At 43.6% G+C, this 19,806-nt stretch overlaps 1 protein-coding gene across 1 annotated transcript in view; it reads right to left on the minus strand.

Moving 5' to 3' along the window:
• Window positions 1-5: 5 nt before the first annotated feature.
• Window positions 6-19,806, minus strand: part of LOC106608994 (phosphofurin acidic cluster sorting protein 1) — a 54,054-nt gene continuing 34,253 nt past the window's right edge. The window contains 18 exon segments of the mRNA XM_014207312.3: window positions 6-4,725; window positions 5,647-5,766; window positions 6,018-6,256; window positions 6,969-7,110; window positions 7,246-7,288; window positions 7,452-7,494; window positions 7,690-7,792; window positions 7,925-8,035; window positions 8,205-8,359; window positions 8,901-9,007; window positions 10,551-10,655; window positions 11,996-12,143; window positions 12,479-12,600; window positions 12,691-12,774; window positions 13,532-13,631; window positions 15,070-15,230; window positions 18,887-18,946; window positions 19,525-19,602. Of these exon segments, the coding sequence (XP_014062787.3) occupies window positions 4,607-4,725; window positions 5,647-5,766; window positions 6,018-6,256; window positions 6,969-7,110; window positions 7,246-7,288; window positions 7,452-7,494; window positions 7,690-7,792; window positions 7,925-8,035; window positions 8,205-8,359; window positions 8,901-9,007; window positions 10,551-10,655; window positions 11,996-12,143; window positions 12,479-12,600; window positions 12,691-12,774; window positions 13,532-13,631; window positions 15,070-15,230; window positions 18,887-18,946; window positions 19,525-19,602 (2,040 nt within the window). The 3' untranslated portion in view covers window positions 6-4,606.

Raw genomic sequence — 19,806 nt, forward strand, 5'->3', positions numbered from 1 at the left:
AACAGTTCCACTTTTCCATCCCACATCAGTTTAATTGACAACATAATCATGAAAAAGTACTACAAAACATTTCAAATAAAAAAACGACTAAGATACAATACAGAAGTACTGTTGTGATATGTACAAGCATTATTACTGTTTATAGACAAAAGGCAAAAAAGCTGCTGAAGAAACAAAGGCATGTGCAAAATTACTCTCCAAATGCACAAGCATTAGAATCCTCCCCTCAAACTACTACCAAGCAAAAGTGTAGTCTAAGCAGTGTTATGCAAAAACAGATTCTCTTCTGTGATAGCACCCTATGTTACAAGCAGGGATCCTTTCAAAATGGCCTTTATTAGAAGCAAAACTTGTGGAATCCTGGCAGAGACTCTAGATATCTTACAGTTTGTTCTAGATCTCTCACTCCATTTGTTCTGAAACACATTGTGATGATAGCAGAGAGGAAGGACATTATTGATCACTAAATTGATTTATTCATATTAATAGATCATATTGTTCTTCCCCTCCAGGACAGAAGTGTTTCAGGACCATATGACCTGTTTCAGGAAGCAGTCTGGGCCCTGTACTCTATAGACTATAACTAAGGCCCAGAGTTGTTCCTGGTCAGGTCACATGGTTAGCAAAAACTGCTGTCCCTATACGTTAGTCATGTACATAAAGACCATCACAGTAACTACAGGTCAATGCAGGTAGAGACACAGGTATGCATACATCAGGTACAAGTTAGTGAGACAGTCACACAGGACAAATAGGCCTAAAGAAGGAATGAAAAACAACAAACATATTAATGGTACGACAGGTGAAAGAAGGGACTGAGCTGGGAACCGGGGGAGAGGAGAGAGAGGAGTAAACATTGGAATGTATAGTGGAAAAATAATGTTTCCAACATTAAAATTATTACTTTGGAACAAAGTTTTATCACCAAAAACATTACAAAACATTGAACACCTATATCTACACCACCCTCCGCTTCAGCTTGGTGTTATATCCATGTAACATTTGACATCTTGGCAGTGATTTCTTTGTCCCATTCAGTGAATGCTTATGATCTCCCTATGAACAGACAGCAGGTCAAATGGAATCATATCTTACACTCCTTATTATGCTAATAACACGCTGCAAGGCATAGAGAAATTGGACCTCTGTGTTCTGCTCAGAGACGGTAAGAAATCTCCCCTAACCACTGACACAGGGTCAGATATCTTTTAATCCCCCTAATGGTTATGGTTAGAACTAGGTGGGGGGGGGGGGGGGTAATTGTAATCTGATCCGAGATCTGTGGTTAGGGAGTAGCGTAGCTACAGGTAGAGTTCACTATGCTTAAGTAAAAACATCCCTCCCATAGATAAAACCATGTTGTACATAACATTCATACAGTAGGATACAGTCTCAGTTAAAATATGCATTAAGAGTCCAAGTCCACGTGAAGGCATTGGTCTGGGTCTAGCCCTTGACTGGTGGGCAGTGACACTTGCTATGAAAGGCAGGGTTTAAATGGTCTGCTTTCAAGAGTACCACTGCCTAGTCAGGTCAACTAACTATGGAGTTGAGAGAGATTATTATGGTGTGTTTGTGTTTTAGAATGAAAAACAAATGTTCTAGTGGTTATGGACTAGGGTAAAGCTACCAGTAATTTACAAAAGTTACCGGAATCTATAGCAATCGATGGTAACTTTGGTAATTTAAACTTGAATAAATTTAAAAAAAAATTAAATTCATATATAGTATTAATTTGTCATATCTGTGTCCATAATGTCCATTAGTTTCTAGTGGATAGACCCTCTGATCAAGAGAAAATAGACAAATGAATTTTAAAAAGCATCTAATCAACAATGGCATTATTCTTAATTAACTCTGCAACTCTTCAAACTATTGACTTTTTTCACAACTGCCATCACATTTACAACAAAGGCATATTGACATAGTAAAATAAATAGAAGTGTAAAAAAAAAATGATATGGTTGATATTTCACGCTGAAACCCTCATATTAATCACCAATGGTATTCACTAATTATTATTTAGGAATGTTTTACAGCTTTGTCATTCCATTTTTTAAATTTTAAAATCATCTTATTTGATTATATTATATATGTGATTAGGCCACAGATAATGAAAGACACCTGTGACAATCTGAAGTACCCAAAATGGCCACTAGATGTTGTGATAAATTACATAAAATCCTTGAAAGTTACAAATGGTGGTAGTTTACTTGCAAACTTAGAAAGTTTCCAGTAATATACCCTCCCTTTGCAACCCTATTCTGGACTGATAAAATGGTGTTAAAACTTACAAAATGTATGTTTACTAAACAATAAAGCTTTTGTCGACAAGACTGAGAAGAGATAATAGAAACTAACAATGAACATTATCTGCACATTCAAATTAAGTTCAGATGATATCTCTAATGATTGTTGGAAATACATCCTTGTTGTTTGAGATCTGTACATTCTATCATTCAGACTTATTTGTGGAACATGCATAGCTGTGTACTTATGCTCTCAATCAGTTTGAAGCCCTTGGTGCAAAAACCTTCCTTTGTACGAGCCCCCCCCCCCCCCAAAAAAGAGAACATGGCCAGATTTGAGTTACACAAGGTGTTGACGTCACAACTTTTAACACTGTTACACCTAAGCCGAAAAACCTACCTCTAAATTACCCCGAAAATCTTAATAACAGCAAAAAGCAAGACATTGACATTGTAATACTTGATATTTGTCACAATACTTCACTCCGCACAGATGGGGAAGGTTACTTTGTAGGTGACACAAGGCTAAGCTACTCAACACTCGTTAGCTTTCATTTTAGACAGCAAGAGGACTGGTGTTTTGCTTACAACACATTGCCATTTCATTCAAAATATACTAATTTGAAGGTACTTTGCAAGTACATTATAGACCATAGACTTTGCTACTAAATTGAAAATCAATTATTTTAAGTCAAATTCTTTGGATACCAATTATTTGTCTTCAGTTTTTCTTAAAAGCACCAGAGCTGTTAGTAGCTCTTAAAAGGTAATTTGGTGTCACCTATCTTTGTGTCAGTCTACAAGGCAAACATCTGGCCGCTGCCGCAGCCTTCAGAACTCATAAAGCGATATTGACCACATCTCGACACAAACACGTGGCCACACACAAAACAATCATACTGTGTCGCGTGGGTTACTTAGAAAATTGGTTTCATAGATATTTCAATATTGTTTCTCGTTTTACCACATTACGTAATAACACACCTGTCACTGGACACCTCACGACACCCTAGACACAACACACCACCATTTCGGTGGAGTGAACGCTGCCCGTCTATCACAGGCAGGGCTGGAAAATGCATGTTTTCCAGAAATCCAGGTCGGGAGATTCCTGATTTCCTACTTATTCCCTCCTAATTCCAGAAACCTTCCAACTAGGAATTTCTGGAAAACTTGGTAATTTGGGGAAGTTACCGGATTTTTGCAACCCTTGACAGGTAAAGACAGGGATAAAAAGTCACTAGTAGCGTGCGACATTGTGCTTTGGAGTAGGATACCTAGCTACTATAGCGCTCGGGGAGGAGTTACTGGAAGTGCATCGCAAAATATGAAGATGACGGTCACAGCTCCTGTCACCCAATTTAACCTCGGCACGAGCCTCAGCCTACAAATCCCAGAATGCAACAGCCCCACACAGGTGATATACTAGACGTCCACAAGCAGAAGGAGGACTATACATCGGAGGGTGCATCAAGAGAGCAACGCTGACAACAACAACTGAGATTGATAAAGGGACAAGCCTTACAGACAGCAGAAATGTTGCCTCTTCTCAGTAAAGTTGGGGCAAACAGTGAGCTCTTAAGTTGGCGCCCTCGCTGTACACAGAGTTAAAACGTCGTTACAAAAAAACTTGAGCCTTTTCTTATATTTTCTGCTCTTCATATGCATAACATGTCAACTTACTGTACATCATTGGTGAGAAAAAAAGCATTTTCATGTAATTAGGGAGCAGGAAAAGCATTGCTACTGTAGGTATTGTCTCTTGTTCATTCCATTTCATGCACATGTACAGTATGTTTGGATCCCAAGTTCCCCTCCATACCCCATAATAACCATGGCATTACTGTTATAACATGTCATAATATGATACTCTTGTTATAACTGGCACGTGGTGGTGTAGTGTACAGCATGCAGGTTGGCCTTTGGTGACACCGGGCAGGTTCAAGGTGAAAAGAGAACTACCTGGTCAAGGTTAAAGGTTAAAGGGGCAGATGTCAGGGGTCAAGGGTCAGGGCTAGTAATGGGAGTTATTCATGCGGGTGCATCTCATCGTCAGGATTAGTTGAACGGCAGTCCGTTATCTTGTGCTGTGGGCCCCTCATACACACACGCTAGACAGAGAGAGGGGCATTTCAATTCATTAAAGTGACTAGTAACATTGCACCCCATATCCAACCCATCTCTCCCCCTCCCTGCTATAGAGAAATAAGACAAACATAGCAAATACATTCGGCCCCTCAACCCTTCGTCGTAATTGACCAATATTAGTCGCCACGGCATTCTGAGAGGCGGGGTCTGTGTGCGTAGGTGGGACGGGATTGGGCGAGGCGAGTGGGGCGAGGGGTAAAGGGTGGACCCTAGGAGGGGGGTTTGTTGTAACCAAACAGTCCAACAGGGAGATACTTGACATGGGTGGGCCACTGGGCAGCCAGCTGGAAGAACTTGACGTCATTCCACTCCACTCCGTCTATGGACACTGAGACACACACAGGAGACACATGGATACTGGTTGAGTATGACTGTTGTTCAGACAGGGAACACTTAAGCCTGTCACACGCTTCCCAGTAGAAACAGTTTTCGCATTTGAGAACATTTGTGGATATTACATTTTTTATTGAGGCAAGTTATAGTTCGGTAGCATAAGTCTACGCCCCTTCTTCGGTGATTGGTCAACAATACTACTCCTAGTAGGAGTGGGAACTATGGACAGGATTCTTCAATGAAGTGTTTGTTGTCATTCAACGCGAGACGATGAGTTCTCATGCATATTTTTTTCACTTGAGAAATACTGCGCCAAACATCTTAGTTAGATGTAAAATTGCGAGACAAAGATTTCTCTCTGCAAAAATGTCCAAATGAATTACAGATTTCTTGATTTATCTTTGAATAATTCTGACTACTTTGAGGAAGTGCATACGGGCTACAATGTTGATACGGCGTCTCAAGAGGGACAAACAGTAAAATTGCAGTTTTTATCTAGTTTTTCAAGCGAAGGTCTTTTAAGGGGCACAGACGTTTGAACCTAGTATGCGGGCGCCTTTAGGCTGTGTTTCAAATGGCCCACTATTCCCTATATACAGTAGTGCACCATTTTTGACCAGAGCCCTATTGGCCCAGTGTTAGGAATAGGGTGCTATTTCGGACAGTCTTAGAGACACTTAGAGGTCCGTTAACACAACCCTTCCTTCATTTTCTCTTTCCTCCAACGTCCCCAATAAATCATTTCCCCTTCCCCTGCCTCCTCATCTTTACTGATGGGTCGACTCTTTCTAAAGATTTTGCATCTAGAGAAGCACTATAATTTCACCTCTCTCTCTCTCCTCAGAGCCTTCTCTCCAATTTCACTGGTCATCTCTCTTCCCCGCCCTACCTCCCTCCTCGTCTCATGTTCCTGTACCTTTCAGGATGGTTTGATGCTGCTTGGCAGAACAGATGAGTCTGCTGATACCCTCAATGACCTGGCTCTTAGAGTCGACATCCTTCTCCTTCGGCTTCTTACCCAGGAATATGGTGGGAACTACAGACACAGAGAGAGAGAGACAGAGACAGAGAAAAAGTCATTATAAATGCAATAGGATTTCTATAACTATAGAACCAGGAAGACTATAACAGTCACATACTGTAGATAGAATGACTGAAGAACACCCCAACTAGAAGGAATGCATCTATTCCACTGACCATTCAGCACTAAAAACTGTGTTGTTGTTTTTTTAAACACTGAATTACTTTGATTTTGCCATAGAAAAGTGTTATTCTAAAACTCTTTACCCTTCTTGTTCTTCTCCTTGGTGACCACGGTCATGGCCATGGTGCCGACCTGGGCCTGTGTCTCACTGCTGCCCCCTCCTGGTAGCCTGCTGACCTGCAGGGATCTGAAGGCACTCTTCAGGGTGTTCTTACAGCCTGTGTCACGCCGCTCGCCTTCTCGGCGCTTCTCCGCCAGCGACGCCAGCCAGTAGTCCACCTGCAACCCAATGGCGTCCACACCTTGGGACATACTGGGGCTCCTGGGACAGGAAGAGGAGGGTCACGAGGACGGGTTAGGATACAATACGGGAAAGCAAAAGTTATGTAAAAAGCCGTGTTCATTTGTGAGGTGTAGGGAGGAGGTATTCAGCGACAGAGAGGGCTATGGATTCAGGGGCATACATTTCATACGGTGCATCAACCCTGACCCTGAGTTTGGCTATAGAGAGGACAAGAGAGTCTGTTACAGCACCATACCCCAAAACAATGATGGGCTATAACGCTAGAAGCTGCTGATGCATCTGTGGTTGTTTTTAGATGGTCAGAGAGGATCACTGCTCTAGAGTTTCACCAGGGCAGACATGAAGGGGACATAACGAACCTGAGATGGCTGACCTGAGGAGAAGCAGTGTGCTGGTAATATTTCCCCCTCTCCCTCCCTCACTCACTCCCTTCCTCCCTTCTCTTTTGCCCCTTTCCTTCTTTCACTCAAGACAGGGGTAGGCAACTCTGTCAGGTCAAGGGGGGGGGGCCACAGTGTGTCTACTGTTTATTGGTTATCGTTCCTTTCAGGGACTGATTTAGAAAAAGGTGTGCAGACACTCTCTGGCACTTAATTGATCCACTAATGATTACTCAGAAAGAGAGGAGGAAACGGAGCAGCTCCTGAGAACTGGAATTGCCCAGCGCCTTATAATAAGAAATAACAGCACAAAAGACTATACCCAAGCTAGAGGGTGGGTGCAGACTTACCCCTGGACTGCGAGAACACTGCTCATAGAAGGAGAGGAGGGGGGAGTGGCAGCCTCTTTGATCAGCCCAGTGGGAGAGCCGTGGGAGGGAGGGGACGTAGAGGGAACAGCCAAGCTCACTGCCACGCCCTCTTCTGTGTCTCCTAGGCGACCGCAGGGGCAAGGGATGGAGGTGAGATTAATGTCATTATTTGTAATATTATCAAGTAAATAGGCCTGGAAGATGGAAATTTAGCAGTAAGAGCGTGTACTTCTTCATTGGTTTTTAAACCACCTACCTGTAGAGGAAGTGTCTGGCTCAATCAGACCAACCTTCACCAACTGAAACACATGACAACATCCTGTTACTACAACATCAGGACAAATACCTCATATTCTAAACACCCTAAATCAGCTGAGGAGTTACTATCCAAACTAGATGTCAATTTTCAACGGTAGATCTATGGAAGGGTCTACAGAGAGGCCTGGTTTATTATATACGTACCCCAATAAAAGGAATGAACTTCTGGTAGGAATCTTCATCGTGCCTGAACAGAGACAAATAATGAGTTATGACCAGTTACATGGGTTTTGAATTAAATACTATCTTGCAGTTATTGCTCCGGTTAAGGCATGTGTTACACCCTGACAGTTTGTGTGTGTGTGTGTGTGTGTGTGTGTGTGTGTGTGTGTGTGTGTGTGTGTGTGTGTGTGTGTGTGTGTGCGTGCGCGCGTCCACTCACATCCTGTGTTTGCAGGTAAGCATGGCCTCAGCGATGGGCAGCTGGTGTGTGACGGTGGCTCCACTGATGTACTGGGAGATCCTACCGGCCACGTCCAACAGGTCTGCAGCACAGGGGACAGGAAACACAGATCAAAGATTAGAGGTCAGAGGTCAGGCTCTGAGTGCTAACTTTATGTATCCAGTGTGTGTGTGTGTGTGTGTGTGTGTGTGCGCGTGCATGGTTGTATGTGTACCTGTCTGTGGGGGTTCAGAGCGGCTGAACATGTCTCTCCACGCCCCGTCTAAGAACGCAGAGCTGTAATGGTTGTCTATGGCACCCAGGTGCTTAGCAACAGGATGAGAGCCTATAAGACCATAAGAAAGAGAGAGAGAGAGAGAGAGAGAGAGAGACAGACAGAGAGATGATCTTTTCGTGTACGTGATCAGCCTGACAAGTCTTTTCCATTATCAACCCATCACTACGCCTGTCACCATGGATACGGACAGAAGGTGCCATATTGTTGTTTGTCTCACCCAGGGGCACCACCAGGAACCTCAGGTGGTTGAGCCAATCAGAGGTCTTGCTTGCCAACTGTGTGACAAAGAACTGCAGGATGGCACCAAGGTAGCTCTGACTACCCACCACTGCCACCTTGACCGGCCTGGGCATGGACGAGTTACAGTTACAACTAGAGAGGAAAGCAGAGAGGGGGAGGGAGAGAGAGAGAGAGGGGGGGGTTAAAGATAATCACATAACCCAGCTATGACACCCACCAAGTAACGATGAGCACGGTTAATCGAACGGAAGCTAGCATTCGACCACTTGAGTGAGCGTGTTCATTTTTTGTGATTTTCTTTTTAGGCCTACTTTGACAATGAAAAAGCTTTGCTATAAATGTAATTAGACTATCCTTGTGACAATTGTGACCTACAAGGATATATACCATGACATCTGAAATACTTAATTAAAAAAATGTAAAAAAAAATGTAAAATGGGAGAGGAGAGGAAATGAGAGAGGAGAGGAAATGAGGAGACCGTTTTCCGAATCAACTCAATATTGTCTGTGACTGTGTGAGTACTGCGGTCTAAATATTTCATAGACAGTGAGATTAATAGAGCATAGATAATGTGTTAGACCAACAGACTCACAACTCTGTGTCTGTGTGTGTGTGTGTGTGTGTGTGTGTGTGTGTGTGTGTGTGCGCATGAGCATAAAGTGTTAGACTTACAACTTCTGGATGCGTGTGAGGACAGCAGACAGCACCGCCTGGATCTCAGCTCCTGAACAGGTACACACCACCGGGTGCCTCTGTACCTGCAGCTGCTCCCCCACATACTGGAACACACACACACACACTTAAAGAACTGCGGCAACATATAGGTTTGTTCTGACACACACACGGTGTGCACACGCCAGTGACGCGCGGGAGGACTCATAACCCGCAGTACCCGCGGTTATATCCGCGGGGTGGATGAGTTTCGGGTCATTAAATATTGGGTAGATCAAGGGCGGGTTGAATAAAGAGAAAAAAATACCTTAAAAAAATCCATAATTGTTGTGCAATTTAGGCTACATTTGTTTTTCTTTCATTATTTTAGGTTATCTGGTATTAGTGCTTAAGGGCCTAACTGTACCCACCAAATAGCTTACACGGGAACGGGCAAAATAGTTACCGTCGATCCACAGAGGCGAAAAAGGACAAGGTCGAAGTTGAATTCAATTAGAGAAAAGCTGCGAAATGGAGAGTTGAAAATAAAGAGAAGGGAGGGCCAGCAAAGTCATATTTGGGAACGATTTGGTTAAGTGGTAAAAGAGGATGATGGCAATGTGACGTTATGTGTGATGATTGTGAGGCGCTATACAAATTTGACTGTCACAAGACGGGGACTTTACATAGGCCTATGGCACGTCAAGGGAACTGTAGCCCACTGTTCAGATGGGTTAAATGGAAACTGAAATCAGGACACTGACTGTAGGTCCGCTCACATAGCCTTAATATTAACTCCTGCAGAGTTAAGCATTTCTTGCAGTAAAATGATACACCGAATGAAGTCTAAATTTTGACTCAGGAAGAGGAGTGGATGAATATGAATTCTTTCTTTCAGCATATTGAGAGAATGCGAATGCGCAGTTAGATACCGTATGTCGAGGTGCTATCTTTGCCAGCATCATAAACGCTGATAGTATTTCAACCACATAAAATATGCATCCAAGCCGAACTGAAATACGTTGGGTCGTTTACACAGTTTTCTATTTCCATACAACCAGTCAAACTGCACAGAAAATCTTTCCAGTTTTATTTGAGTTACTGCATTTTCTCCCCGGTCCCTAAACGTCTTTGCTCCCGAAAAAGAAGGGAGATCACAGAGAAAGCTTTAACCAATGTCAACTACGGTAGATTGAAGCATTAAATTCTATCGATTTATGACACTATTCTGGTCATCAAAAGGTTTATTTAGTCTTCTAGGGCAACATATAATGACAGAAGTGAAGCTGCGTGTTTTCTAACTGTAGACAAGGTGCCGGGAAAAAAAATGGCCTACCAAAATGTCAGAAACGACAAGAAAGAATCTGCTTGGAAAAATCGTTCCGCCACACAGGAGGTTAATTGTGGAGGACGGGCTTGTGGGAATGGCTGGAGCGGAATAGTATCAAATACATCAAACACGTGGTTTTTCCAATGCCATTATTATGAGCCGTCCTCCCCTCAGCAGCCACCACTGTTCCGTCGTCTCTGACTGTAGCCTACGGCGCATTTTCTATATTAGCTGGTTAGGGTCGGACGCTGGCCTCGGATTTTCACATATAGTCAGGCTGTTACGGATGGATTGGTTATTAACACCACTAGCACACACACACACACACACACGGTTCTTACCTGGCCCTGCCAGTCGGTGCCATTGACCAGGATGAGACTCTCAGGCAGAGCCGCGTCAGACAGAAGGATCTGGTTCAGCTGATCATACACCGCCTTCCTCAGGACCTACACGCACCGCGCGCACACACACACACCACGCACACACACACACCACGCACACACGCGCACAAAGTGGAGCAGTTTCTTTTTAGATGACTCAACAACACATACATCATTCATTCTTAGTCACGTCATCATGGGTACATTCATGTTCTTTATTTAGACAAGAAGAAGGGAGTAGGTGGAGGAGAGGAACGGAGAGAGACAATATTTTTTTTCTTGGCATATACTGTGCTCTCCTTAAGCTTGTTTTTTTTTGTTTTTTTCAAACCAGGTAAGTTGACTGATAACACATTCTCATTTACAGCAACGACCTGGGGAATAGTTACAGGGGAGAGGAGGGAGATGAATGAGCCAATTGTAAACCGGGGGATGATTAGGTGGTCATGATGGTATGAGGACCAGATTGGGAATTTATCCAGGACACCGGGGTTAACACCCCTACTCTTACGATAAGTGCCACGGGATCTTTAGTGACCACAGAGAGTCAGGACACCCGTTTAACGTCCCATCCGAAAGACGGCACCTTACGCAGGGATATATATATATTATTTTGTTGACCAGAGGAAAGGGTGCTTCCTACTGGCCCTCCAACAGCATCTGGTCTCCCATCATTGGATAGATGAGATGTGACAACTGGAACTATAGGACCCCCTGCTATAAGAAAGAGTGTGTGTGTGTGTGTGTGTGTGTGTGTGTGTGTGTGTGTGTGTGTGTGTGTGTGTGTGTGTGTGTGTGTGTGTGTGTGTGTGTGTGTGTGTGTGTGTGTGTGTGTGTGTGTATAATGGTGAGAGGTTAGCGTGTCTTGGGGTTATGATATTTATGCCTCTGTAACTATCTCACTCATCATTATTCAGGACTATTCGTAATCATGGTACTATCCACATTCATGTAAAAGTGTTTAGAAACACATTCTATTCTTATTTACAACAAAAGTGACTCCAAAATGACAATACATTATTTACCCTTCATTTCTATTGGGGCACAAAACAAACAGCAAATGCATCCAACAAGTTTGTAGTCATAAGCTTGATGTAGTCATTGCGTGCTATGAATATGGGAACAAATACTAAACTTCTGAGTCCTTTAACACACAAGTGAATTTGTCCCAAAAAATGGGGGACTACGTACAAAAAGTGCGGTAATTTCTAAACGGTTCAGCGTGGATGAAAACACCCTCATATTAAAGCTGTCAGTCTGTACTGTAACCTCATAGTCATTGTATCATTTCAAAATCATCCAAAGTGCCGGAGTATAGAGCCAAAACAACAAAATGTAGCACTGTCCCAATACCTTTGACGCTCACAGTAGTTTTAAGAATGTGTGTGTGTGCGTACATGAGTTACCTGTGAGCAGTGTCCCAGTTCGGGGGATCTCTCGCTATCGGAGCTGTTGGTCCTCCCCCCTTCACTGATTGGTTTAGACAGCTGTCTCTCTTTCATAGGAGTACTGCTCTGTCTCTTCTGTTTGGGGGTGGGGCCTCTGCCGTCCAGCCTGTGAAACACACACACACACACACACAAACACACCTTTTAAAGAGACCAATCCCCCCGTTCGACCAGTGTGGAGGGTATTACGCGTTTGTGTTAAAAGTCCAAACTGACCCCAAACCCTTTCCTCTAGGGTTGAAGGATTGGAACAGTTCTACCTTTCTGAGGAAAATATGCACATCTGCAAAGGCACCTGGGAGGTTGATTTGGTATCAGGCATGTGTCATTTTGTTGGAGTCACTATGGCAAGAGTCTGTGTGTGTGTGTGTGTGTGTGTGTGTGTGTGTGTGTGTGTGTGTGTGTGTGTGTGTGTGTGTGTGTGTGTGTGTGTGTAGTTACCTGGGGGAGGGCATGGTCTGTCCTCCTCCACTCTTGCTGCTCTTCAGGGGCGTACGAGGTTTCTCAGCCCCCGACACCGTAATGCAGGGGCCCTCCGGAAACATCTCCTGATCCGTCAACTCCTGCACACAGAACACACACACAGATTAGCTTGAGCTCAAAACGGACCGCTACCTCTTACACAGCACACAGAGCCTGTTGGCGGATCTCACCAGCGTGTCCGTCTCAGAGAGGGTCTCCGCCTCCAGGTTGCGACTGCGAGAGTGTTTCATCTCCACAGGCCGCTGCTCCCCCTGCTGGAGACACGCGGGAAACACAGTCACTACCACACATCTCACCTAGCCACGTATTACCAGACTGATGATCGCGGGATGACCGCTGCGCCGTGAAACTCGCGAGATCCGGCTGGTTGATGTGAATCTCAATCATTCACCTTCACCTTCGCCCTCTTTTTTTCCCCTCTCTCGAACATTCCTCTCTGTTGTCTCCATTCTGTTTTAAGCACCTTCTCACAAGATTCTTCAGGGACCGAGAGACTGAAAAATTGTTTCTATCTCAAGGCCATCAGACTGTTAAACAGCCATCAATAACACAGAGAGGCTGCTGCCTACATACAGACTTGAAATAATTGGCCACTCTAACAAATGGATCACTAGTCACTTTATTAATGCCTCTTTAATAATGATGTTTACATATCTTGCATTACTCATCCCATTTGAATACAGTATATTTTATACCATCTATTGCATCTTGCCTATGCCGCTCGGTCATTGCTAATTCATATATTTATATGTACATATTCATATTCCATCCCTTTACCTAGATGTGTGTGTATTAGGTAGTTGTTGTGGAATTGTTAGATTACTTGTTAGATATTACTGCACTGTCGGGACTAGAAGCACAAGCATTTTTCGCTACACTCGCAATAACATCTGCTAACCACGTGTATGTGACCAATAAAATTGATTTGATCCCTTACACCCCCCCCCCCCCAATCCTTTAATGCATTATTTATCTCCCTCTCCCCTCCCTCTCTCTCCCTCCATTACTCACAGGGCTGAAGCAGGCGTCTCGTCCCAGGCTCCCTCCTCTGCTGTTCAGGCTGGTGATTTCCGTCTGAGAGCTGGACTGGGACATTCCCTCAAAGAACGGCCTGGATGGACACACACACACACACACACACACACACACACACACACACACACACACACACACACACACACACACACACACACACACACACACACACACACACACACACACACACACACACACACACACACACACACACACACACACACACACACACACACACACACACACACACACACACACACACACAAGTTAGCACCGACTGTAACATACATGGAATGGTGTGTTCATAGTGATCAGTATTAGGACTTGAGAAATAAAGTTTATCATTAGAAAGAAGATATTCTTCTCTTTTCTGCTGTATGTATTAAACATTTGTTTTATTCTGCTGTTGCTAGCGATGTTCATAACATCGTGAAATAAAAATCCACTTTGTGCAATCCATACAGTGCATTCGGAAAGTATTCAATGCTGCAGAAATGTTTTGGTACCCTTACCAGATCTGTACCTCGACACAATCCTGTCTCGGAGCTCTACGGACAGTTCCTTCGACTTCATGGCTTGGTTTTTGCTCTGACATTCATTGTCAACTGTGGGACCTTATATAGACAGGTGTGTGCCTTTCCAAATCATGTACAATCAATTGAATTTACTACAGGTGGACTCCAATCAAGTTGTAGAAACAGCTCAAGGGTGATCAATGGAAACAGGATGCACCTGAGCTCAATTTCGAGTCTCGTAGCAAAGGGTCTGAATACTTATGTAAATAAGGTATTTCTGTTTAAAAACGTTGAATACATTTGCTAAAATAAATTTTTGGCTTTGTCATTATGGGGTATTGTGTGTAGATTGTGGAGGATTGAGAGGGCGCAGTGGTCTAAGGCACCGCATCGCAGTTGCATGCTGTGCCACTAGAGATCCTGGTTCGAGTCCAGGCTCTGTCGAAGTTAGCCGCGACCGGGAGACCAATGGGGCGGCGCACAATTGGCCCAGCATCGTCCGGGTAAGGGGAGGGTTTGGTCGGCAGGGATGTCCTTGTCCCATCGCGCTCTAGCGACTCCTGTGGCAAGTCGGGCGCAGTGCACGCTGACACGGTCGCCAGGTGTATGGTGTTTCCTCCGACACATTGGTGTGGCTGGCTTCCAGGTTAAGCGGGCATTGTGTTTTGGAGCTCTCGGCTCTCGACCTTCACCTCTCCCGAATCTGTACGATGAGACAAGACTAACTACCAATTGGATACCACGAAATTGATGGGTAAAAAATAAACATTTAAAATATATATATATTTTTTTAAGTCACTGAGGATTTTTTTTTTTTAAATACATTTTAGAATAAGGCTGTAACGTAACAAAATGTGGAAAAAGTCAAGGGGTCTGAATACTTTCCGAATGCACTGTATGTCAAGAGAGTGTGTACGTAAGGCATTATTGGGTTAGGTGTGCTGTGGGTTCTGGTTGTACGTGTGTGTATATACACGTGTGTGTCACCATAACAGCTACCTAAGTTTAGGTTTGGGTGTGCTGAGGATGCTGTCCGTCTCTTCCATCTCAGGTCCACTGTCAGAGGGGTTGTACATCTCCAGACTGTCATAGAGCTCATCTAAATCCTCCTCCACTTCCTGGATCTGTTCACTAGATACATGCTCCAGACCAAAACCCACCTACACACAGACACACAGACAGACAGACAGACAGACAGAGACAGATCAACATATTACACGGGTACAGAAGCATAGCTCTCACTCATACCAACATCACAAACAGAGGCATAGTCTTATGACGCACAGACATGGAAAAGGAAAAAGGAAAAAACACGAAAGAGCTCCAGTTGCATTACCACATCTATCTCTTTGTCTATCTCATCATTACCACATCTATCTCTTTGTCTATCTCATCATTACCACATCTATCTCTTTGTCTATCTCATCATTACCACATCTATCTCTTTGTCTATCTCATCATTACCACATCTATCTCTTTGTCTATCTCATCATTACCACATCTATCTCTTTGTCTATCTCATCATTACCACATCTATCTCTTTGTCTATCTCATCATTACCACATCTATCTCTTTGTCTATCTCTCACACATACTTGTGTGTAGAGCAACACTGTCAAATTGTGTAGAGCAACACCTTCAATTGCAATTATAACGTCTGCAACTTGCACAAAACAAGGTGTTCGGAAAAGTGAAACAGAGAGGGGGAAGGTGTAGGTGTAAGACAGAGAAAGTAAAAAGTCGGCGTTTGAGTGAAGAACGTTTTTGTATCTCTCAGTCGATTAGAGAGCGAGCGAGCGAGCGAGAGAGAGAGAGAGAGAGAGAGAGAGAGAGAGAGAGAGACACACACACACACACAATGCCCCATATAGTCCCCCTCAGATCCGACCTATGCCCCTCCTGCCCACCCCATGCCCCCCACTACCGCTAAGAGGGCCTCAACATGAAAGTCACACATACGCCCAGGCCGTGAGCAGGCAAACAGGCTCAACCCCCACTCTTACACTAGCCCAAGCCAATGGCATGTACCAGATGATCAGCAGGCTCTGCTCACACTTACTGGTCTGAGGCCAAACCACACAACTAACATTGGACACTTTATGGAACACAAAGGCTTCACTATCTCATCCTTGAATATCCAAGGCCTGAGGTAATTTGCCTTTGGCCTAAAGAGCAGGAACCTGGACTTCACCAAAGAAATCAGAAATACAGACACTGTCATCCTACAAGAAGCATGGTATAGAGGAGATGGACCCAATGGTTGCCCTCTAGGTTACAGAGAGCTGGTAGTCCCATCCACTAAACTACCAGGTGTGAAACAGGGAATTAGGAGGTATGCTAATTTGGTATAGAGCAGACCTGACTCACTCAAATTAATCAAAACAGGAACATTTTACACTAGGCTAGAAATTCAAAAGGAAATTATCTCAACAGAGGAAAACATCCTCCTGTGTGCTACCATACCTTAACGATGACAGCTTCTCCATCCTAGAGGGGGAGATCCACAATTTCCAGGCCCAAGGACATGGGCTCCAGAGTGGCACAGCGGTCTAAGGCATTGCATCTCATTGCTAGAGGCATCACTACAGACCCTGGTTTGATTCCAGGCTGTATCACAACTGGCCGTGATTGGGATTCCCATAGGCCGGCGCATAATTGGCCCAGCGTCGTCCGGGTTAGGTTTTGGCCAAGGTAGGCCGTCATTGTAAATAAGAATTTGTTCTTAACCGACTTGCCTAGTTAAATAAAGGTTAAATAAAATACTAGTCTGTGGCAACCAAAATGCCAGAACTAGACACAAGAAAAGAACCTGACACCCTCAGTACACAGGGGAACAAAGGTGACAGCATTCCCTCCCCCATATAACACCCTAGGCACAACTACGACAACATAACCAACAAAAACAGGACAACTCCTACACACTGGGTATGTACATAGTCAATGGTAGGCTTTGAGGGGACTCCTACGGTAGGTACACCTATAGCTCATCTCTTGGCAGTAGTACCGTAGCCTACTTTATCACTGACCTCAACCCAGAGTCTCTCAGAGCGTTCAGTCAGCCCACTGACACCCCTATCAGATCACAACAAATCACAGTCTACTTGAACATAGCAATACTCAATCAAGAGGCATCAAAGCCAAAGGAACTGAATAATATTAAGAAATGCTATAGATGGAAGGACAGTAGTGTGGAAACCTACCAAAAAACAATTAGGCAACAACAAATTCAATCCCTTTTAGACAACTTCCTGGACAAAATGTTTCACTGTAATAGTGAAGGTGTAAACTTGACAGTAGAAAACCTAAACAGTATATTTGACCTCTCAGCTTCCCTATCAAATCTAAAAATGTAATGCAGACCCTAAGAAAATGAACAATAATAACAAATGGTTTGATAAGGAATGCAAAAACCTAAGAAACAGAAACCTATCCAACCAAAAATGTAGAAACACAGAAAACCTGAGTCTACGCCTTCACTATGGTGAGTCACTAAAACAAAACAGAAATACACTACGGAAAAAGAAGGAACAGCACATCAGAAATCAGCTCAATGTAATTCAAGAATCCATAGAATCTAACCACTTCTGGGAAAATTGGAACACACAAAGAGTTATCTATCCAAAACTTAGATGTATGGATAAACCAATACTCCAGTCTTTTTGGCTCGATACCAAAGAACAGCAAAAAAAATTATACATGATCAAATACAAATCTTAGAATCAACTATTAAAAGACTACCAGAACCCACTGGATTATCCAGTTATATTGAATGAACTACAGGACAAAAACCCTCTAACCCAAAAAGGCCTGCGGTGTTGAAGGTATCCTCAATGAAATGATAATATACAAACCACAAATTCCAATAGGCTATTCTTAAAAATCATCCTCAGCTCTGCCATCTTCCCCAATATTTGGAACCAAGGACTGATTACCCAGATCCACAAAAGTGGAGACAAATTTGAACGCAATATCTACCGTGGGAAACACCTACCTTGGGAAAAATCCTCTGCATTATCATTAACAGCAGACTCGCTCATTACATTGTTTTCACTAAGGAAATGTACAAATGTCAAATTGGCTTTTTACCAAATTACCGTACGACAGACCACATATTCACCCTGCACACCCTAATTGACAAACAAATAAACCAAAACAATGGCAAAGTCTTCTCATTTGATGATTTCAAAAAAGCTTTTGACTATTTGGCATGAGGGTTTGCTATTCAAATTGATGGAAAGTGGTATTGGGGGAAAAACATCCAACATTATAAAATCCATGTACACAAACAACAAGTGTGCTGTTAAAATTGGCAAAAAACACACATTTCTTTCCTCTGGGCCATGGGGTGAGACAGGGATGCAGCTTAAGCCCCACCCTCTTCACCATATATATATATATATATATATATATATATATATATATATATATTATATATATATATATATATATATATATATATATATATATATATATATATATATATATATATATATATAAACGAATTGGCAAGGGCACTAGAACAGTCTGCAGCCCTCGGCCTCACCCTACTAGAATCTAAAATCAAATGTCTACTGTTTGCTGATGATCTGGTGCTTCTGTCCCCAACCAAGGAGGGCCTACAACAGCACCAAGATCTTCTGTACAGATTCGGTCAGACCTGGGCCCTGACAGTAAATCTCAGGGCCCAGACAAAAATAACCTCACTTGCTTTGGCAATGTAAACATATGTTTCCCAGCCCCTTAAATTGAAATTGAATTGAGGGAGAGATAAACAGAGACAAGGCGAGAGAGAGAAGGCGCGATAGCGAGATGCCTACCTCATCAGAAACCTTGAACCTTTTCAGCAGGGCCACAAACTTCTGCTTGATGTTTGGTTGCTGTAAGAGAGACAAGTATTATTTTCCCCTCGGGGTTAAGTGTTCTGAGAAACATGAGTTCGAAAGAAAATGAAAACAAGCGTTTCTTATAGAACGAGCTTAGGGGGGTCCCTCCCCGAGTCAGTCCGTTTTTCCTCCGTCCGCTGCCTTTTGAATATGACCCATCTACAAAGACTTGAATGCATATGAATATCAACAGACCAGAGAACAGATCATTTAAGATGCTGCTGCAGTCCAAGAAAAATGATGCTCAGGTGTTTTACAGTGTATTCTATCATATAGTGACTAGTGCAGCCATGGCCTCATTCTGCACGCGTGTGTGTGTGTGTGTGTGTGTGTGTGTGTGTGTGTGTGTGTGTGTGTGTGTGTGTGTGGATACATTTTCACAATTGTCTGTTTGCCTCCTGGGAAATGTAATTGCACACATTGAAGAAGAAAGGAAGGAACAGAGTGATTGCAGAATTAAGGACAAAGGAGGGAGAACAATAGAGGGAGGTGCAGAGATGAAATTTGAGAGCAGGAGAACGGAGTGAAAGAGGGAGAGAGGGATGGGAGGGAGGGACAGCAGGGTGTCTCACTCTAGTGATGGAAGCGTTGGAGGTGAGCTTCCGTCTGGGCTTCTTCTTCCTCACCTCATCCTCTTCGTCATACAGATACTGACAGAGAGAAAGAGAGAGAGAGAGAGAGAGAGAAGTGGAGAACGAGGGAGGACACAGAGAGAGGGGGGGAGGGAGGGGGAGAATTGGAGAGTTATTCAGAGCATGAGACACACACTCCCAGCAGGTTATTTATACCCTACCAACCGTGACCTCCTTCCCTCCATCCTTTCACTAGTCCTCTCCTTCACTCCTCGCCCCTTC

The sequence above is a fragment of the Salmo salar genome, chromosome 07 (genome assembly GCF_965601325.2).
Source record: "Salmo salar chromosome 07, fSalSal1, whole genome shotgun sequence".
Classification (NCBI taxonomy): Eukaryota; Metazoa; Chordata; class Actinopteri; order Salmoniformes; family Salmonidae; genus Salmo; species Salmo salar.